The 21,495-nt window shown below is 58.0% G+C and overlaps 2 protein-coding genes across 6 annotated transcripts; both read left to right on the forward strand.

The window, feature by feature from the left end:
• The first annotated feature begins 2,734 nt into the window (after positions 1–2,734).
• On the forward strand, positions 2,735–13,609 carry COASY (Coenzyme A synthase). Of its 4 annotated transcripts, none has more exons than XM_073326393.1 (10): positions 2,736–2,841; positions 4,205–4,873; positions 5,962–6,176; positions 7,419–7,550; positions 8,316–8,505; positions 10,147–10,211; positions 11,062–11,146; positions 11,838–11,935; positions 12,027–12,173; positions 12,911–13,609. In XM_073326393.1, the coding sequence occupies exons 1-10, from the start codon at positions 2,751–2,753 to the stop codon at positions 12,956–12,958; spliced, it is 1,740 nt and encodes a 579-aa protein (XP_073182494.1). In that variant the 5' UTR covers positions 2,736–2,750; the 3' UTR covers positions 12,959–13,609. The 4 variants fall into 4 exon arrangements, with proteins under 4 accessions (XP_073182497.1, XP_073182494.1, XP_073182495.1 ...); XM_073326394.2 differs by lacking the exon at positions 2,736–2,841 and adding an exon at positions 2,881–2,980; XM_073326395.1 differs by lacking the exon at positions 2,736–2,841 and adding an exon at positions 3,947–3,968.
• Positions 13,610–13,698: 89 nt separating this feature from the next.
• LOC140904095 (coenzyme Q-binding protein COQ10 homolog B, mitochondrial) lies at positions 13,699–20,489 on the forward strand. Of its 2 annotated transcripts, XM_073326398.1 has the most exons (6): positions 13,699–14,833; positions 16,693–16,836; positions 18,338–18,496; positions 18,736–18,928; positions 19,543–19,644; positions 19,992–20,489. In XM_073326398.1, the coding sequence occupies exons 1-6, from the start codon at positions 14,724–14,726 to the stop codon at positions 20,157–20,159; spliced, it is 876 nt and encodes a 291-aa protein (XP_073182499.1). In that variant the 5' UTR covers positions 13,699–14,723; the 3' UTR covers positions 20,160–20,489. The 2 variants fall into 2 exon arrangements, with proteins under 2 accessions (XP_073182499.1, XP_073182500.1); XM_073326399.2 differs by lacking the exons at positions 13,699–14,833; positions 16,693–16,836 and adding an exon at positions 16,865–17,907.
• Positions 20,490–21,495: the final 1,006 nt, after the last annotated feature.

Here is a 21,495-nt window from a genome sequence, read left to right on the forward strand (position 1 = left end):
TGCGATGACTTTTGAATACCGGGTCTGATCAATTCCGAAGGTTCAGGGAATGTTCTAAGCACCAATGGGTAGACCCCTGTTGATTTGGGGAAAAACTGGAAAAAGCAAAAGGGGAGAATGGGGAGGGGGGGTCATGGAGCCCCTGGCATCTGGTCAGCAGAGCAGAAAGAAATAAGAATAGTGGGAGGAATGGGGGTGCACAACAGCATCCCTGGCATGTGGGAAAGGGAACCCTGGTATGAGGGTCATGGGAGCAGGGAGGCATGAAGAGCCCCTTCCATGTGTCAGAGGGGCAATGGGGGAAGGGAGGGCACCCAGAGTCCCTGGCATGAGGAAGTGGGTGGGGAGAAAGTGCAGGGGGTCACTGAAGAGAGGAGGGTGACACAGAAGGCGCATGTGGGGGGGAATGGAGGAATGCAAGGAGCCCCTGGTATGTGCAATGAGTTTGGCTCCAGAAGCAATGAAACAGGTGAGCCTCTAGGTTACCATCGATGCTGTGACATCTAAATGGCTAAAAAATCACGTCTAATGGGGGAAGAACAGGGGTCAGACTCTTGGGGTGGGTTTAGGGTTCCTTGTTGTAGAGGGTGTTTATTTCTGGTCTGTTGGATGGGTTCCCAAGCAAACTGGGGTTCCAGAGCAGGGCTCAAGACCTCCTCTCTTTTTCCGTGGCTAGAGGGTGGATCTCTGAAAGTCGGCTCTTCCATTGTCACAGAGGTAGCTGAGTGTCTCCGTGTCACCTTCTGGGTTTCCAGTGAGTTGTGATCGGTCTGAGCCAAGCACAAGCAGGTTGGTGAGTGTTATAAAAAAGGGCTTATATGCTATTTTATATGATGTTCAATAAGTTTGTTCTTATAACTTAGCATAAGTGATTTAAGTAGTTGAAGCCTTAGGCTGAGGTCAAGCTGACCTGAGAGGAATGCTGAAGAAGCAGCTTCAAAACCCGCTGAGACTGCCCGTTATCACTGGAGATAAGAAAAAATGCAAGGAGTAGGACTGACTGTCTCCCGGAGCAAATCCAGCACCCGGCAATGGACTGTCCACTCAGCAACAGAACTGTCCAATGGAAAAGAGCAGAGACCCCTACTCAAATTAGGGGATTGGACTTTGGACATGGGCGAGGGCGGTGTTACCAACTGTAGAGGGTATAATTGCTTGCAATTTCTGTGGGGCGGGGTCCCTCTCCGGAGGCACCCAGCTCGAGCTATATTTCTGTACACCAGTAAAAGATGCCCATGTAGATTGGACTCTGAATCTAGAACTCTGTGGGATCCTAGAGTCGAATCAAGCACCTAGAGGGGTGAGAGCAAGAGCTAATTGTTTTTTTCCCTTAACAGTGAGCTGCAGTGGATCAGCAGGGACCACTGACCCCAACCGCCAGCTCCCAGCCCAGGGTCTGTAAGGCCCTCAGATCCCTAAATGGGTCCCAGGACTCCCATCCCACTTGGCAGGGTAGTCCTGGTGATGCTTCGTGACATGGGGGCATCTTGACACCCTTTTCCCCTACCACTTGCCCTGTCAAGAGCCCCATCCTTAACTTCCACCATTAGTTACTCCCCCTCCAGGTAGGGTGACCACCTTTGTTGGATGGAAATATCACATGAAACATAAGGGACAAAGTTTTATTTTAAGGGACATTGTAGGGAGCCCTGACTTCCAACAGCACAGCATGGGTTGTCCTCCCCAGGGTACATTTCTGCTGCTCTCGCCTACACAAGGCAACTAGCATTTGCTTCAATCCCGTGTTTAAAACCCTCCCTGCTGTTATCAGTTTTAATACAGCTCAGTCCATCTTAAAATAAGTGGGGTGAGGGGTCACTGCAGGAACCCCTCCCCACCTCTCCCCTTAGCCCCGCCCCCTGCAGGAACCCCTCCCCACCTCTCCCCTTAGCCCTGCCCCCTGCAGGAACCCCTCCCCACCTCTCTCTCCCCTTAGCCCCGCCCCCTGCAGGAGCCCCTCCCCACCTCTCTCTCCCCTTAGCCCCGCCCCCTGCAGGAGCCCCGCCCCACCTCTCCCCTTAGCCCCCCCCCGCAGCAACCCCTCCCCACCTCTCCCCTTAGCCCCGCCCCCTGCAGGAGCCCCTCCCCACCTCTCTCTCCCCTTAGCCCCGCCCCCTGCAGGAGCCCCGCCCCACCTCTCCCCTTAGCCCCCCCCCGCAGCAACCCCTCCCCACCTCTCCCCTTAGCCCTGACCCCTGCAGGAACCCCTCCCCACCTCTCCCCTTAGCCCTGCCCCCTGCAGGAGCCCTGCCCCACCTCTCCCCTTAGCCCCTCCCCCGCAGCAACCCCTCCCCACCTCTCTCTCCCCTTAGCCCCGCCCCCTGCAGGAACCCCTCCCCACCTCTCTCTCCCCTTAGCCCCGCCCCCTGCAGGAACCCCTCCCCACCTCTCCCCTTAGCCCCCCCCTGCAGCAACCCCTCCCCACCTCTCCCCTTAGCCCCGCCCCCTGCAGGAACCCCTCCCCACCTCTCCCCTTAGCCCCCCCCCCGCAGCAACCCCTCCCCACCTCTCCCCTTAGCCCCCCCCCCGCAGCAACCCCTCCCCACCTCTCCCCTTAGCCCCGCCCCCTGCAGGAGCCCCTCCCCACCTCTCCCCTTAGCCCCGCCCCCTGCAGGAACCCCGCCCCACCTCGCCCTCGTGAGCCCGCCTCCATGCCCCCCGGAAGTCGCGCCCCCTCTCGCGAGAGCCCGGGGGGTCAGAGGTCGCCCGGAAGGTCGATAAAATTGTTCTTGTAAACGGAGATTTTAAAAATGGCGACGACACACTTCCGGCGGGCTGGGGTAGCGCTTCCGGGTCAGGCGCGGGGCGGCGGCGAGAGGCGGACCCTGGCCCGGCCGCTCGGTGAGTGAGCGCGGCCCCGCCCCCTGGCCCTGGCCCCGCTGGGGGGGCGCGTTACCCAGCATCCCCCGCGGCCTCCCCGCCTGCCGCCCCCTACGGGCTGGTCACCCCGAGCGGGGCCTGAGCCGCCCCCCCGGGCCAGGCCGGTTGGGGCGGGGGGCAGAGGGTGGGGGGCAGGGGGGCTGGGAGCAGAGTGGCAGAGGGTGGGGGGATGGGGGCAGGGGGGCGGGGAGCAGAGTGGCAGAGGGTGGGGGGGACGGGGCAGGGGGGCGGGGGGCTGGGAGCAGTGTGGTGGGGGCAGGGGGGGATGGGAGCAGAGTGACAGAGGGTGAGGGGGCAGGGGGGCTGGGGGTTGGGAGCAGTGTGGTGGGGGCAGGGGGGATGGGAGCAGAGTGGCAGAGGGTGGGGGGGACGGGGGCAGTGAGGCGGGGGGCTGGGAGCAGTGTGGTGGGGGCAGGGGGGATGGGGGCAGAGTGGCAGAGGGTGGGGGCAGGGGGGCGGGGAGCAGAGTGGCAGAGGGTGGGGGGGACGGGGGCAGTGAGGCGGGGGGCTGGGAGCAGTGTGGTGGGGGCAGGGGGGGATGGGAGCAGAGTGACAGAGGGTGGGGGGGACGGGGGCAGTGAGGCGGGGGGCTGGGAGCAGAGTGGCGGGGGCTGGGAGCAGAGTGGCAGAGGGTGGGGGGGACGGGGCAGTGAGGCGGGGGGCTGGGAGCAGTGTGGTGGGGGCTGGGGGCAGAGTGGCAGAGGGTGGGGGGATGGGGGGCGGGGAGCAGAGTGGCAGAGGGTGGGGGGGACAGGGGCAGTGAGGCGGGGGGCTGGGAGCAGTGTGGTGGGGGCAGGGGGGGATGGGAGCAGAGTGACAGAGGGTGGGGGGATGGGGGCAGGGGGGCGGGGAGCAGAGTGGCAGAGGGTGGGGGGGACGGGGGCAGTGAGGCGGAGGGCTGGGAGCAGAGTGGCGGGGGCTGGGAGCAGAGTGGCAGAGGGTGGGGGGGCTGGGGGCAGTGAGGCGGGGGGCTGGGAGCAGTGTGGTGGGGGCTGGGGGCAGAGTGGCAGAGGATGGGGGGGCAGGGGGGCTGGGGGTTGGGAGCAGTGTGGTGGGGGCAGGGGGGGATGGGAGCAGAGTGGCAGAGGGTGGGGGGGCTGGGGGCAGTGAGGCGGGGGGCTGGGGGCAGAGTGGCAGAGGGTGGGGGGATGGGGGCAGGGGGGCTGGGGGTTGGGAGCAGAGTGGCGGGGGCCGGGGGGCTGGGGACAGTGGGTTCTGGGTGGTGAGGCTGGGGGTTAGTGACGCTCAGAGACCAGGTCACTAGAGCTCACGCTTTGCTGTCACCCGCGTAACCCCCTCCCTTGCTCCTGCGTGTCCGTTCCAGGTGCCATGTCTGTCTTCCACTCCGGCCTGCTGGTGCTCACCGCCCCGCTCTCTGCCCTATCTCTGCGCCTTGTGCCCATCCTGGCCTCGGCCTCCCGGATCGTGGAGGACACGCTGTACATTCACTTACAGCCAGGCCTCAGCTTGACAGGCTCTTCCCAGCCCAGGTCCACGTACGTGCCAGCCACACCCGAGGTCTACAGCCTCATCAACAAGCTGTATGTGGATGCTGACACCCACAGCCACCTCGACGTGCGGGTCCTGCTGACGAACATCCGCAACCAGAGCCTGACGCCACAGTCGCTTTCCTCCGTGCAGAACCTCTCTCAGCCGCCCGAGGTGATCCTGACCGACTTCCAGACCAGTGATGGGGGCCAGTACAACCCGGTGAAGCAGTGCCTGGAGCGTTATGCCACCAGCTCTTACAGTTGCAGGCCCAATCTCAGCTCTGTGCTGCTGTACCCAGAGTATGAGCCCACGATGGACGAGAGCGAGCTGCCCCCTTGGGAGCCAGACTCGGATGGCGGGGCCCTGCAGAGTTACAGCGATGTCGTTGTAGGGGGCACTTTCGACAGACTCCATAACGCTCACAAGATCCTTCTGAGTGCATGCTGCCTGCTGGCTGAGAACCGGCTTTTGGTTGGTCTCTCCGACAAGGGTCTTCTGGAGAGTGAGTGAGAATCCTATTCCCAAATTAGGAAGCAAAACCCCAGTTATGCTTGTTCTCCTTGGACCGTCACTGCTCCAGTCCTTTTGCTCCCGATGGCAGGGAAGGGAGCTGTTTGTATCACTCTGTAGCATTTCCCTTGGGCCAGCTTAGGACCAGCCTTCATGGACTCTGAAATGGGTGTGCTGTCTAAGCATCTAGTTTCTTTAAAGGTGGAGTGTGTAAATTGTGGGAAAGGGGAGATGACATGAGAGGATGAAAGGGGAGAGTAGGTTTCACATCAGAGGAGATGTAAAGCACATTTGAACCATGTGGGCACAGTGGTAATTTAGAAGCATCATTTATTAACAAGACAGGAGAGTCATTTAGGCCCAGCAGTTAGGCTTGGTGGCTTTTATGAAGAGATTTTGTAAACCTTCTAATAGAATTAGCAGTGTTTGGTGGTTTGTATTGCTAACCCTTCCCTGGCAGTACTGCGAGCACAAGCAGTAGCCCTGGGTTTGTGCCTGAGAACTGGAAACTGGCCAAAGCTGATAAGTGAGACTCACCAGACTACTCCCACTGCCTGAGCCAAGGTGGAATGTCATCCCTGGTGAAAAGATGAGATGTCTGAATGTCCCAGGGCCATCACTTGTGGGGGAGGGTTGTCATAGTGATTGGTATCTTGCTTGTGTCGAGCGTGTTTTGCTGTCTGTGTTTTTATGATGGATGTGCTGCCCTCTGAGATAAATATTCCCTGCCAAGCAGCACTTGTCTGTGCTCACTGCTGCTTTGTGCAGAGATGATGCTCCTCTGATAGCAAACCCAAGGAATTGCAGCAGCAGCATCTTGCCAGAGTGGCTCCTTTCTCCAATGCACAGAAACCTGGGGAGCGCAATGTCCTTTGGGCACTAGGGAAGTGAGGGCTCAATGCACAGAAACCTGGGGAGCGCAATGTCCTTCGGGCACTAGGGAAGTGAGGGCTCAGATCATTCTAGAGATTGCTAAAGCCTCTGTTGGCCTCTCCTTTAACTGTCACTATTTGCTGCTAGCTCTGGGTGCGGGGAGCTGCACACTGTTGCTTCCTCCCTGTTTCTTCCCTTCCCTTCCAGATAAGATGCTGAAGGAGCTGATCCAACCATATGAGCAACGAGCGGAGAAGCTCTGTGAGTTCCTGGTGGACGTGAAGCCCTCTTTGCGTTATGACATTGTGCCTCTGGTAGACCCCTATGGCCCATCGATAACGGACCCTGACCTGGAGTGTATAGTAGTCAGTGAGGAGACCCGCAAGGGAGGGGTGGCCGTGAACAAGAAGAGACTTGAAAATGTAATGCCTTTAAAGCTGACCTAGCGGAATACACCCCCTCCTGCTATTCATTCCTTACTTGTGTGGCGAAATCTGGTGGCATTGAAAGTGAGGGCCTGGGAGTTCTTGACAAAGCCAGGCATGGGCAGCAGGTGCTGTGCAAGCACCCCAGTTTGACAGTTCCTGTGAACACTAGTCCTGATCTGCACTCCCCCTGCTGTTCCGGGCCTGGGCTTCCTCTCCCCCCCAACTCAACTCTGCCAGTGCCCCTCATGAGCTGGCTGTCCTTCCTGACTGTGTTGCAAAGGGAGGGTGCAGCTGTTCCAGAGGAAAAGAGTGAAAACTCAGATAGCTGTGAGCGGAGAGTGCAAGGGATAGATGGGACCAAACAGTTTATTGCGTTCTGTTCTCCTCTGAGCTCCACAGAGATGGCCCCTCCATGGCGGGGACCCTGCCCCTTAAGGGCAGCCCCAATCTGGGGGAGGATGTGGCTGTACCTCTTCACTGGGGTTGGCCTTCTGCAGAAACCTCCCCCAATCTGTGGCTCATGCCATGAGGTATAAAGCCCTGCCCCTCCAGCCATACCCCCTCGGGAGCAGTGCGGGAAGCTACCCAAGGGGGACCCTTTCCTCCTGTCATCTCTTCTCACTGGTTGAGCAGGAGCACTCCAGTGATGCACCTGGGAGCTCAGCAGTCCCCGTTGAGGCTCTCTTTCTCTGTCCACTGTCATGTGTAGGAACTGCCAGCCCCATCAGATGGGCCCTGGGCCCAGCTGGGGATTTCTGTCTCCAACAGCAGCTGGTGCCCAGTGCATGAATCCCCTGAATGGACAATTCTGGAATAGCCTGCCCAAGGGGAGCTCTCTCCTGGGCCAAGGCAATTACTGGTTGGCCTGGCCCAAAGGATAGTAGGGGAGCTGTGTCCTGTAGGTGGAAAGTGGCTCCTGATTCCTAGAGACCCTCCCCTTCTCTGGCTGCTGCTTTCACGCCTGACTCCAGAGTCCCTTTCTGTCATCCCAGTCCTTGCCCAGCAGTGGCCTGTAGCACTGCCCAGTCGCAGGCAGGTGGGGACTAATCAGTGAGAGGCAGCAACCTCCAGCCTCCTTGCAGAACTGCCCACATCCCGGCTGACTGCAGAGGGCTTCCAGAGCTTGGTGTGAAGACACTGCCTTCACTGTGACTCTGCTTGGGGGCTGGTCTAACTGAAGGGCTGCTGGTGGCTCTCCACCTTCTGACCGCGCTGTGCTGCACATTCTGTTTGCAGGGGCTCTCCGAACTGGCCCTCCATGAGATCCTGCTGGTTAAAAATCCCAGGCATGGAGAGAATGAAGAGGAAAAGATCAGCTCCTCCAGCATCCGGCAGAGGCTGCTCGGAACACTGCTGCAGCCACCACAGGTAGGATGGCACAGTAACTTGGAGGCTCTGCAACAGTGACTCCAGTCTGATTGCCAAGTGCCCTCTGGCTTGTAGGGCTTTGTGTGGCTTCTAGCCCTGGGGAGAGGCGCTGGTCTACTTGACCTCCAGTGAGTGGGGACCAGAAACAACAATGGCTCCCCCTCCAGGAGAGGGGTGACACAAAGGCAACAGAGCTCAACCGCATGTCCTGGGTCAAATAACAAGGGCAGCGATGAGAGTAGGGACATAGAGACAACACAAGGGGGCACCGAGCAGAGGGCCTGGACAGGGCCCTTTGCTGGAGTCAGCTGGCACTGTCCAAAAGAACTCGGCCCAGCTGCCTGCCTGAATGAGTTCTGGGGGAAAGGGCCCTGTAACTGCATCCTCCTGGACTGACCTGATGCCAGAAGGAGGTTGACGATGACATTCCCGGGCTTAGTTTGGATCCTGTGACTGTAACTAAACACAGGGAGAAGTGCCGCCGGATGTTGAGCGGGTTTTGGAGGAGATGTGGCAGCCTGGTGTGGTGGACACTGGGGTGTGCCGGGGTCTCCCTTTCAGGGGCATCCATGGAACGTACCAAGACCAGACCATGTCTCTACTCATGGTCCCAGGGAGGAGCTGTCAGCTTGCATCAGCTTTCACATCCTTCCTCAGAGCTCATGGGGAGTCACGATCAGGGCCTCTTCCCCCCAACCCTTCCTGGCCCCCCACAGCGCTGAGTAGCTTTGGAATCTTCTGATGCTGTAACTCTTCTTTGCATAGAAAGACCCAGCGCGGCCTTCTCGCCCCTATGTGATCGGTCTGACTGGGGGAACTGGAAGTGGGAAAAGTTCCATTGCCAGACACTTGGAACACCTGGGAGCTTTCCGCATCGATGTTGACAAACTTGGCCACGAAGCCTATGCCCCCGGTGGCCCTGCATATGAGCAGGTGGTGGAGGACTTCGGAAAAGGTACAGCCAGCAAATTCTGCATAGAACACCGGGGCAGCAAAGGTTATGGGAACACATCTGAGTTCCAGATCTCTCCCTCCTTTGGTTTGGGAGCAGTCAGCGTACCCTGTACTTCCCCAGCTAAGGCGGATGTGGAGAGCTAATGTCTGAAAGTGAAGTGCTGGAGCTAGTTTTCTTATTCACTGACCCCTTTGGCTGTTAATAGCACCCATGGTTATTTGCCCTGGACCCAGGGTGCTCGCTGACTTGTGCTTCCCTGTACTGGGTATTCGCTGCAACTGAAGCAGGAAAACACCAGGCCAACTAGAGTTTGTCTCTTGGCTGACTCATCCCTAGGTGGTGTCTCAGAACCAAACAAACAGCTCTTTGGGATACAGAGGATGCTCCTGGCAGAGAGCTCTTTTGGTAATAGGTTGATTTGGAAGCCTAAACTGCTTGGTAGGAACCCGGTAGGACAAGGGCACCCAAGCTTCAATGATCTAAGGACTGTGTTGCAAGCAGAGTTGTGGGAGCACAAAGGCTGCCGGTGACTGGCAGAAAATGGTGCCAGCTGCAGGTGCCCTCTTCCTTAGTACAGAGGTCCCAGCATTCAGTGCTCCTGCTCAGCAGCTCTCAACCTTTCTAGACTCCTGCACCCCTTTCAAGAGTCTGATTCGTCTTGTGGACCCCATAGTTTCCCCTCACTTAAAAACTCACAAAATCAGACATACAAATGCAGCAGTTTCACAGCACGCTATTACTGACACATGGCTGACTTCCTCATTTTTACCATATAATTATAAAATCCATTGGAATTTAAATATTGTACTTACATGTCAGTGTATAGTATACAGAGCAGTATAAACAAATCGTTGCCTATGAAATTTTAGTTTGTACTGACCTCACTAGTGCTTTTTATGTAGCCTGTTGTAAAACTAGGCTCTAGGTGAGTTGATGGATCTCCCAGAAGACCTCAGCGTACCCCCAGGGTATGTGTACCCATGGTTGAGAACCACTGATCTAGTTTGAGCCAAGCAGAATGTGCTTCATTTAAAATGAAACCTAGCATATTGGTCTGTAGCATTTTTAGGCCTTGCCTCTGTATTAAAGATGAGAGCTATGCTGTGCCATGAGCATGTTGGCCACCTGCTGCTTTAAAAGTGACCTGAAGGTGAGGAGAAAGGGACTTAGAGACGGGCCTGTAAGGTTGTCCAAAAATCTGTTGTCTTTTCCATAAGAAATTCAGGTCTCGGTGGTGCCTGGTGACGTGCTATGTGGAAGCTGAGCAGTGGAGGCGGGGGAGAGATTCTTAGGGAGATCATTGAGCTGTTTTTAACTGCTGTTGAATTCTGCTGCCTAATGAACCATACATAGGGAGAAAGGACACTTCCGGTAAAGTGAGAGACCTCCCACTCCGTAGCTGTGCCCTCCGACAAGCTCTCCAGCTAGAGCAGGGAAGACTGGACTTGACATTCCTAATGTTCTCAAGGTGAAGGAAAAAGGCCTTTCCTGCCCTCTCTACACTTTAAAGAAGCCCAGGGTTTGAAACCTTGTTTGCAGTTCCCTTTAAGGGAATGCCAGGCAGAGACACCATTCAGCAGCCCCTGCTTCCCCAGTGCTGGAGCTCTGAGTCCTTTTTTCCTCTTGCTCTTTGTCTTCCAGACATTTTGAATGAAGATGGGACAATTAACAGGAAAATCCTTGGGGCCAAAGTGTTTGGAAACCAGGTAAAACCCGCCCAGCTCAGTGTCAATATTTCCCCTCTCCTGTCCCCGCTGCTGCCAAGGCTTTGGTGTCTTCCGCTCCGTGCTTCTGCTGCTCCCTTCCTCGGCTCCCGCAGGCTGTTTTTTCTCTAGTGTGAAGGTGTTGGCGGCACTGGAGACCTGGATCCCCTCTGCAGCACAAGCCGCCTACCGGGAGAGACCAACTTCCAGGGCAACATCTCCCAGTGTTGGGCTAAGCGCTGGTGTAGATGTGGCCCAGGCTGATTGACCCTCTGTGTCCTGGGGTTTCCCTGAGCAGAGTTAGCCAACACGGTGATGGGAATGGACCACTGGTCTGCTCCTGTGCTCCCCCTTTCACTAGCCAGACCAACAGTGGGAGATTAGCCACCCTGGGTTTTGAGCTGAAGCTGAGGTGTGGAAGGGGAGTTCAGTCTCCATGACCTTGTCGCTTCTTGGCTTGTCTGAGTCAGAGCCCTGTGTGGACACCTTTCTGCTGAGGCCTGGACTGCAACTCCCACTTCCCCAGCTTCCTCTGTTACATCGTGATAGATCCTTGCAAAGCGCCTCTCAGCTGAGCTCTTGCAGTGACTGAGATCAGGCTACTGCTGATGGAGCAGCTCAGAGAATCTGTTCCCTGCAGGGCAGGAAAGAGGAGGAGAGCACCTTGCTTCCTAGTGCAGCATCACCATCTTCCATTGGGGGCTAACCTAGCCAGCTGGAAACGTGGGGCCCTGGGGGGAGGGGGCAATAGGGATGCTTGTGGGCGACTCCCCTTGCTGGGTTACCCAGGAAATTTGTCACTTGATCATATTTGAAAGCAAGTAACTGAAGTCCAGCCATGTGCCCTTGCTAGGAGCAGTTAAAGTGTCTCACAGACATCGTGTGGCCTGTGATCGCTGAGATGACAAAGAGGCAGCTGAATGAAGCGGCAGTGCAGGGTGAGCGTGATCTTCCCCTCTGAACCCAAAGGGGACTGGGACACATCATCCTATTACCACCGTACAGTCCAGAGACCCTGGGTACCTGCTGTCCTAAGCCCCAGCCTGCAGCTGCATCTGTTTCCTGATCAGCCTCGAGCTCTTAGGTTTTCCCAGCTCAAACCTTTCTGTGCTTTACTGGGAGCTCGTCCACTGCATCTCGGAGCCTTTGCTCCCTGCAGTTGGGTAAGTGCCAGGGGCCAAACTGCTGCCAGACTTGGATGGGAGCCTTTGCATTAAATGGTTGGATACTCTGCCGCCATCCCTTTCCAGAGAAGGCTATGGGTGCATTTGTAATACCATATCTCAGCAGCGAGGGTGTTGCATGTGTTTTCCCTAGGAGAGAATTCCTCTAGCTTCCTGGGGAAATGGAACGCCCCTGGAGCATTGCTAGCCTGACAGGCATTTTCCTGGAGACGCTCCCGTGGCCCGGCCCAGCCTGTGTGCACATGCTAGGCAGGAAACAGTCTGGGGCCTGCTGCTTTCTCTTCTGCACGGGGTTCTCTTGCTCTGCGGTAAGATGTCAGTGCTGCCACTTTGCAGGAACTTATGCCATTTCAGGCTTGCTTGGATTGGCTTGTATAAACAGCCCCAGGGAACAGTGCGTGCTTATGGTTCCCAGGCACTCACGGGGAAGGGCCTTGTTCCACAGGTAAAGCGGTGTGCGTGCTGGATGCTGCAGTGCTGCTGGAGGCTGGCTGGACAGACATGGTCCATGAGGTATGGATGGCCAGCGTCCCGGAGAAGGAGGTAGGCGACTCCCTCCCCCAGCCGTTTGCTGTTAGTGATTGGCTCCTCATGTGCCCGCGTGGAAGTGAACGTCCCCGCTTGGTCTTTTCAGGCCCTGCGCCGCATCATGGCCAGAGATGGGCTGAGTGAAGAGGCTGCTCAGAACAGGCTACAGAGCCAGCTGAACAGCAGCCAGAGGGTGAAGCAGTCCCATGTCGTGCTGTACACCCTCTGGGAGCCGGAGGCAACCCAGAAACAGGTGAGAGCCCAGGGTCTGCCCGGCTGGGGATCCAGGAGTGCTTGCTGTCTTGCCTAGGACAGGCCAGCAGGGATGGAGGGGAGCCGCTGGGGTCCATCCCTGTGGCAGAGATGCAAACCCTACCTAAACTGCAGCTTCAGCCGGGCACCTAGATACCATGTGGTTAGGTAAGAATCCTGCCTATGCGACCCTAGAGCCTTGGACAAGCTGCGTTCCCACGGCTCGCCCTATTATGATCAGGTCGGGTGGGAGCGTTGTTCTGCTCTAGTGTAAATGGGGCTTAAGGAGTGTCTGGTCCCTACAGCGGGCTCAGATAAGGAGCTAGGGATCTTCTGTGTCCCTCTCCCCATGGAAGAGCTATGGCTGCTGGGTCTCTTTCCTTCCTGGGGTGAGGGTCGTCTCCTTGAAAAACCGTGCATTCTGGTAGATACCCAATTGCAGCATTAGCTCAGCGGAATCAGGGGTTAGTGGAGTGGCCAGTGAGACCCCCCCAAATCCTAGTCTGTGCTGCAGCCACCCCTGGCAGAGCCGCCCCACCGGTGGGTCATGAGTCCTAAACAGCCTGAAAGGAGTGAAAGGTTTTGGGCCTTTGTGCATACTGCGCTGTAAGTGGAGATCACGCCTGTCCCTGCGCCAGTGCCCTAGTAGGCTGTGCCCATCTCTGCCCTGGCACAGCTGCATTTGGTGCCCTTTTTTGCTGCTGTCCCTGACTTACTGTCCCATGTTTGTTCTGGCAGGTGGAAAAGGCCTGGGCCCTCCTGCAGCAGCGCATCGGCCGAGACTAGAGTCTTGGGACCTGGTGGTTTTTCCTATCGCTCCCGTCTCATCTTCATGCACAGCCAGACTGGGAATCACAGCACTGCTGGGTCCTGCTGCCAGGGCTGAGTGCCTGCGCGTTGGACCCAGCTGTGTATCTCACACCGTGTTCTAGCATCCCACGTCGTCAGTCAGCAGGGCACAGTTCAGGTCTCAGCTGGGTGGTTAAAATGGCTCGTCTGGTGTGGAGGGGAAGGGGCTGGGGGCAGAGACGTCCTGCTTTACTGCTGCCAAAGGCCCTGACCAAGAGGCAGTACCCTGCTGCGGGAACAAAGGGCAGTGAGGGGCAGCATGGGCACAAGCCAGGAAGGCACCAGCAGCACTGGCCTGATGTGACCGGTGTCCCCTGCACCCTCTGAGGCTGCAGTCTCAGAGGAGCCGGAGAACACTGCCACACAGCACGTCCCGGGGGGAGGCCCAGCTCCATTTGCCACCCTAATCATCTTTGGGTTACGCTGTGCGGAGTGGTGACATGAGCGCAGTCACCCCCCTTGTATGATCAGTATTGTTCGATTGTCCCCCTGTCTCCGTGGATGGGCCGCCGTGGTATGGCTCGCCAGAGCTGGGCGTACTGTGTACCCTGCAGGCATGTGCCAGTTAAAGGTCCGGTTTGCACAGTCTGTCTCCGTGTGGTAATTGTTCTGCCAGGCCTCTTTCTTCTGTTCACCTCGAGCCCAAGGGCCTGTCCCCAGGCAGGCTGCGTTTGTGCCGGTGGTCTAAGGGAAAGCAGCTCTTCCCGCCGGGGGGGAGAGTCCTGTTGGCTTGCGATGGGAGCTTCACTAGCCCTCAGCTGTCGCTCCGTGCCATGCAGGCTCCTGCGCTAGTGGCCGGGACAGCTGTGTCCACAGGTGCTGAGCCCTGGGCCAGCACCAGACCGGAGGCCTGTTGAACTAGGGGGACCCCGGAGGGCTTTTCCCATTCTTTGAGCAATGCCAGCCTGGTGCTGTCAGAGCCTGAGCTGAAGTTAGCTTAAGGCTGTTCATGGGGATGATACAAAACCCCCATGCAGAACTCTTGAGCAGCAGGGAAACGGATCCAAATCGCACAACACTAGTGCCGCAAAGCAGCCATGCCCCTCCGCTCCTCCCTGGATCCTGGGTGCAGTGAGGAAGGGGTGATGTAGGAGCCACTCGGATGTGGTGCTGCCATCACCAGTCCTTGCAGCAGGAGCTTTGCCAATGGGCTGGAATCTGCAGGGGCTGAGTTTGTGTTCAGTGTCATGCCCAGCATGTACTCCTGGCTCTCTCACAGCCCTGGATATGGCTTAGGTGCTCAGCTTGGTGCTTGAGGGGCGAGTCTGTACGGTGCCCTAACCAGCCAGCTCTGAATCTTGCATTAGTCCAGCCAAAGTCTCCCAGGACCTGCCCTTCTGTGCCTAGCAGTAGAGTGCTGATTACACCCAACTGACAGCACCAAAGCAGCTTGCAGGATCCGGCCCTGGCCCCGGCTGCTGTCTGTGGCTATCAATAACTTTAAAAAATAGACCTTGCAGTTGTGCCAGGTGGCCAGCGGAGGGAGCTGCTCATTCACCCGGTGATCAGCACTGCCCCACTGAGCAGAGGGCCCTAAATTACATGCCACTCTTGCTGGTGCTAATGATTTGAGAATCATTTTACTCCCCCTAACACCTCTAGTGCAAGGCACGTGTTAATAGGTCTAGCGGGTGATGCATGTTTATGGGCACTTGAAGGCAAAGCTGATGGCAGAAGAACACAAGGCAGAAAAAGATCTTGGATGGACGAAGAGGTCTCCTGGGTGGATCAAAAGGACCATTCATCCCCCAAGAGAGTAGCAGGGGGTCGTTCAGAATGGGCTGCAATGGGTGCAAATAATCAAGATGCCACGTAAGAAGCAGCACCTCTAATCTCCCCTTGTGTGTTCCTTGGTATGGGGGCAAACATTCCACCGCCCAGGCAGAACCCAGAAGAGCTGCCCATCCTCCTCCTTCCCCCCACTTGTAAGTCACTCGCAGAGTAGATACAATTCCTCTGGCCAAAGACCAATAGAGGGAAGACGTGCCCCCACTCCCTTCAGCGTCTGAGGGTTTGTCTACATGGGAAGGAAAGTTATACTGGTTTAAGCCAAGGTGTGAATTTAAAGGGATCATGGAACTGGAAGGGACCTCGAAAGGTCATCTAGTCCAGTCCCCTGCACTCAAGGTAGGATTAAGTATTATCTAGACCATCCCTGACAGGTGTTTGTCCAAACTGCTCTTAAAAATCTCCAGTGCTGGAGATTCCACAACCTCCCTAGGCCATTTATCCCAGTGCTTCACCACCCTGACAGGAAGTTTTTCCTAATGGCCAACCTAAACCGCCCTTGCTGCAATTTAAGCCCATTGCTTCTTTTCCTGAACTCAGAGGTTAAGAAGAACAATTCTTCTCTCTCCTCCTTGTAACAACCTTTTATGTACTTGAAAATGGTTCTCACGTCCCCTCTCAGTCTTCTCTTCTCCAGACTAAACAAACCCCGTTTTTTCAGTCTTCCCTCATAGGTCATGTTTTCTAAACCTTTGATCATTTTTGTTGCTCTTCTCTGGACTTTCTCCAGTTTGCCCACATCTTTCCTGAAATGTGGTGCCCAGAACTGGACTCAATACTCCAGCTGAGGCCTAATCAGCGCAGAGTAGAGCGGAAGAGTTACTTCTTGTGTCGTGCTTACAACACTCCTGCTAATACATCCCAGAATGATGACTGCTTTTTTCCAACAGTGTTACACTGTTGACTCATATTTAGCTTGTGATCCACTATGACTCCCAGATCCCTTTTCGCAGTACTTCCTAGGCAGTCATTTCCCCTTTTCTGTGTGTGCAACTGATTGTTCCTTCCTAAGTAGAGAACTTTGTGTTTGTCCTTATTGAATTTCATCCTATTGACTTCCGGGCCATTTCTCCAGTTTGTCCAGATCATTTTGAATTTTAATCCTGTCCTCCAAAGCACTGGCAGCCCCTTCCTGCTTGGTATCCATAGTTGTAACCGTATAGTGACACCATGCCCCATCCTTGTGGCCACTCGAGTCCCGGGTACCAGTGCCTTTTTTCAGTGTTGCTTATGACATTTAGACAGGGCTTTAAGTTAACCTGAAAAAGTCACTTGGATAGTGGACTGTGAGGGTCCATGTGGAGTTATACTGGAACAACTCTTGGTTTAGTTATACTGGTATAACTGGTCAAACTTTCCCATGCAGACAAACCCTGAGCTGACTGCTCCTTACTGGGCGGGAGCGGGCTCGCGGTTCACACTCTTTTCAGCCCTGCAGTAGATCAGGCTGTTTCTCCTCCAGCAAACCTATTACTCTTCCCCCCAAGCTGTGTTCTGGTCACAGAAGCTTCATCTCTGAGGATCGGGTGGGTCCATCGCCAAGGGGTCAGTGAAGGAAACATCCCACCCTACTGTCTCTCAGCTCTTGGTGATTTACAAGATGCCCAGAGGGGAAGCAGGGCTGAGTGATACTGAGCTTCAGCCCGGCCCAGCCAGCAGGCCCAGCCGGGGCCTGTCCCTTCTGTCTCCAGCCAAGGGGAACATGGTTTCCCTGATGCTGGCTGCAGAGTGGCAGCAGTGGAGGGTTTCAGACTGGCTCCCGGTGCTGCTGCTGCTCTTCCCTGGAGAGATTCCTGCCCTTGGAGCTTGTGGAGACGCCTCATGAAAACCTCAGCTGGAATTTCACTGTCAGACTGCAGTGAGCAGGCTCTTTCCTTCCCCAGGCCCGAGTCTGCTGCAGCTACGTCAGGGAGGGAGAAGCCAAGGACACTGGGCCGGGAGGTCTGGCCAGGCTGTTTGTCCGCAATCCCCGCTCCCTTGGACTGGCCTACATCGGTGGAGTGTGAGTCATCTGCAGCGGAAGCCAGGTTGTAAAGTGTCTGTTACACAACCCACCCTCGCGCAGGGTTTAGCGGGGAAAAACCGACTGGGGCTGGGGCCAGCTCTGCGCCCCTGGAGATCAGCTTGGAGTTTTGCCTAGGCCTTTAGGTTCCAGGGCTGTAAAGACAGTAATTGTGTCTCATTCCTGCCCCCGGGGCGAGAGCTGGGGTGGGAAATGTTCCCTGGGTCCAGTCTCGCTGCAGCCCTAAAACGAGCCCTGGTGTTTGCAGGCAGCTTCCTCTCTAATTCGCCCCTTGTATTCACACACTAACCCCCACCCCCACTCAGCGAACACAGGACTCACACAGACTAACACGGCTGTTACTCTGAAACCCATGACACAGTTCCATCTCTGGCCTAGGGCTGGACCCAGGCAGCACCAGGAAAGGGAGAGTGTCCCCACTTCTTGCCTTAGTGAGCCCAATACTTGCCCTAGGCCCAGACCCCCACATACAACCACCCTGACACCTACCCCCCACCCTGCTCCCCCATACAGCTTCCCTGGGCCCCAGACCCTGACCCCATACACCCATCCTGAGACCTGCCACCCATCCTGCTCCCCCATACAGCTTCACTGGGACCCAGACCCCCCGTACAGCTTCCCTGGGCCCCAGACCCTGACCCCATACACCCATCCTGAGACCTGCCACCGACCCTGCTCCCTCATACAGCTTCACTGGGCCCAAGAACCCCCATACACCCATCCTGAGACCTGCCCCCCACCCTGCTGCCCCCATACAGCTTCACTGGGACCCAGACCCCCACCCCCCATACACCCAGCCTGAGACCTGCCCCCCATACAGCTGCCCAGGGCCCCGCTTGCCCCGGCCCCTCTGCCCCGGACTCCCCCGGCCCCAGGGCGCCCGACTCGGGGCTGTCCCTGCCGCAGCCCCGCCCCGTGGGGCACGGGGCGGACCCACCGCTCGGGGGCCGGGGCCGGCCGGCGCGGCGCGGCCAGACGAGCCGAGAGCCATGGCCGGGAGCGGCTGCAGGGGAGCCGCGCTCCTTCGGGCGCTGCGGGGAGCTGGGGGCCGCCCGCGCCCCGGGGACGGGACTCGGTAAGGGCCGGGCCGGGCTGCCGGCCGGGCCGCCAGGAGCCGCCGCCTGGTCCCGGGCCCCGGGGACGGGGCGGCCCCTGCCCGACCCCTCGGAGCGGACGCCCCACGTGGGACCCCCGGGACCGTCCCCTGGTGTCCTGCCCCCCAGCCGGCGCCAGAAGAGCCCCAGTCCTGGGCTGGAGGGGGGTCTGGGGGTGGGGGGGCCCAGTCCTGCCCGGGTGGGGGGACCCAGTCCTGCGCTGGAGGGGGGGCTGGGGGTGGGGGGACCCAGTCCTGCCCGGGTGGGGGGGCTCAGTCCTGCGCTGGAGGGGGGCCCAGTGCTGGGGGGGCTGTGGCGGTGATTCCCCGGGGTCTGTCTCCACACCAGTGAGGCTGCCCTGCCCCCGGGATGTGCGCTCACCCCCCCTGTACCCGGCCTTCTGCGTTTCAGGTATTTAAGTTCCCGTGGGATCCTGGCCACACTGCAGGCCCCCAAGCGCCCGCCTGTCGCCCCGGTGTGGGTGCCGCAGCCCCCGGCACGGACCTTCCTGAACCTGGCGGCCCCGCTGGGCGCCCGGCGGATGGAGTACGCGGAAGCGCGAGTGCTGGGGTGAGTCGCTCCCGTCGGGCCGGTGTGTGTTCAGCGTGTGAGCCCCCAGCGCCCCAAGGGGGACTTGTCTCCGGTGGGCAGTGGCAGGGGCCTGTTGCCCAGGGACGGGGGTAGGGTGCAGGCCAGTGGCTGAGTTCCCAGCCTGACGACCCCCTCGCCAGGTGCTCTGCACGTTACTCTGTGAAATGTCACCCCCCCCGGCACCTGCTGACAGGTGGCTCGTCTCCCCTCTCTTCCAGCTACTCGATGGAGCAGATGTACAACGTGGTGGCCAACGTGGAGAGCTACCAGCTCTTCGTGCCATGGTGCAACCGCTCCAAGATCCTGTCCTGCCGCAAAGGGCTCACGCGGGCAGAGCTGGAGGTCGGCTTCGCGCCCGTCGTGGAGCGCTACGTCTCTGAAATCTCCCTGACTCCCCAGCACCAGATCCGGGTAAGGGGCCACCAGGGAACTGGGGTTTGTGGGGATGCCCAGGGCCAGACACCCTGGGCTTAGCTGGGAGGTGCTGAGCACTCTGAGCTCGCTACAGGTGCTCGACACTTCTGATAATTGGCCCCAGGCATGTCAAGCCGGGGCACCTAAATTCAGAGACTGGTCTTGGAAGAGGCTGCTGTGGTTCCCAGGCTTCGTGTTCTTGTGGCTGTGACCCCGACTGCCCCATTCTCATCACACCCCCACCCCTCATGCTGAGGCAGCAGCTGGGCTCCGAGGAGCCCCAGGGTTGTATCTGGCTCTGAGCTGCATGGGTCCATTTCCAGGCAGATCAGGGCTGAGGATATGCTGACGTCCCACTAATAAGTCAGTGCTTGGGACAGGTGCCAGATGAGGAACCTCTGCCCAAGCAAGCTGCCAGCCCCAGCCTCTCTACGGATGGGGGCTCGCATGTTACTGCCCAGCGGGTGTAACCCCATTCCACATTCTCAGACTCGTTCATGTGGCCCTGGCTGGGTGGCCCTGGCTCCTGGGTGTGGGTGGGTTGAAATGTATCCTGCTCAGCTGAGAGCCTTGTAGGATGAAGCTGACCCGAGCCACCTTTCCTCCTGCAGGCTGTATGCAGCGACAGCCGCATCTTCAGCCACCTGGAGACGCTGTGGAGGTTTAGCCCAGGGCTGCCGGGGCAGCCGGACACCTGCACATTAGACTTCTATGTGAGTATTCCTGTCTGTGCCAATCCCCGAGGCAGCCTGGGCTGGGGGTGGAAGAGGCAGGCTTGGCCCTGCACAGAGCATTCCTTCCTTCACGGGGGGTTGCCGTGTGTGGCTAGCGAATGCTTTAGACGGGCCACCCCAGTGATGCTGCAGCCTGCTGCTCTGGCAGGCTGCCATTCTGCAGGAAGTCGAGGGCAGCTGCAATCTGCTGCATCTTCGGGCTGATCACGTGCAGCCGCTGGCTGGGCAAAGCGTGGCAACTCCTGCCCTGGTTCTCAGGAGTACGGTTAATTGCCTGGCCAGAGATCCCAGGGCAGCCCCCGTTAAGATCTGTGTTTCCTTGCCAGGTCTCCTTTGAGTTCAAGTCCTTGCTGCATTCCCACTTGGCCAACCTGTTCTTCAACGAGGTGGTGAAGCAGATGGTGACGGCCTTTGAGAGGTGGGCGGAGAAGATGTACGGCCCACAGACGGCCGTGCATCCCCAGAAGTGTTTGCAGGCAGCCCGCTGCATGTGATGACGCCTCAGGACCAGCATCTCCTGCTGGAATGGGACACCCCTCTGAGCTCAGCCGAAGACTCTGTCTTCATTTCATTCTGTCCAGATTTTTGGCTGGACGCCACCCAGATCCCTTGCTCTATTTATGTCTATTTAACCCACACACCCTGGGGATAAATTATTTTTTTAATCCTTTTTTGTTTCTATTTAATGTTGGTGCCACAAAGACCAAAGGTCCATTGTCCTGATCTATGTGTCTGTTGCAATATCAAATGTTCCTAGACCCAGTGTCCTGTTCTGTTTTTAAATGTTCTGCTGTTAATGTGACCTCAATAAAATTTGGAATGAAGCCTTGTTCTGAACATTTCTTCACCCACCAGCCTCACTTCCGCCTTAGGGCCTTTATCGCTTCTCAGCAGCCTCCTTCCCCAGCTTCTGGGAAGTTAAGTGACTGGCAAACAGGAAACGGAAACTGTCATGGGAACAGGGAGGGGCTGCGGAATCCAGTGTGATCCCAGCTTCCTGTCCACTTCACAGCCGCACACGGAAACTCCCCGGGCCGCGGGTGTATACCAGCTTGGAGGGCGCCTGTGATCTGGCCCTGGCAGCAGGCAGCAGTGGAACAGTTAAACCCACCCCCACGCGCCGTGGGGAACTGGGACTTTCCCCCAGGGCAGGCCCTGCTAGATGCGCTGCTCTGGTGTAGCCCGGGCTTTGCCCCTGTGCGGCTCACCCGAGGTGCTGCCACGGGTGGGTTGTGTCCCAAATGGCTTTGACCCCGGGCAAGAGAGGGCTGGGGCAGCGGCCCTGACTGACTGAATTATGCGCCCCTTGCTGGGGTCTCTGCATCCCAGCACATCAGTGTCCAGGCGAATGGCCCGTGCCCCTTGTCTGTCTCCCGGGCCTGGCGTGTTCTGCTGAATACGAAGTGTGGCACAGTGGAGGTGCTGCTGATCGCAGGGGCCCCGGGCCCTGGGCTGGGGCTGGGGCAGGGTGGCTGCAGTGCCCAGTGGGATGGGGTCGAGTCCCAGGGGCAGATTCTCAGACTGATTAAGCTCCAATCCCTCCATGGGCCTGCACCTGCCACTTGCTAATTGGGTTTCTGTGCAGGTGATCCCAGCGGCATGCCAGCAGGTCTGCAATCCAATCACTGGGCCCAGGGCGCTGCTGACAGCCTGCCCCTGAGCTTGGGGCTTGGGCTCAGGTTTCAGAGGCCTTGTCTGGGCCAGGGCTGGCTCTTCCCACAGGAAGGTGGGATATGAGCAGCTGCCCCCTCCTGCTCCACAGAGCTGAGTCCCCTTAGCTGCAGCCCAGCTGGGAGCCACCTGCTCCTTCCTTCCCTATTAGCAGCCAGG

The sequence above is a fragment of the Lepidochelys kempii genome, chromosome 27, assembly GCF_965140285.1.
Source record: "Lepidochelys kempii isolate rLepKem1 chromosome 27, rLepKem1.hap1, whole genome shotgun sequence".
Lineage (NCBI taxonomy): Eukaryota > Metazoa > Chordata > Testudines > Cheloniidae > Lepidochelys > Lepidochelys kempii.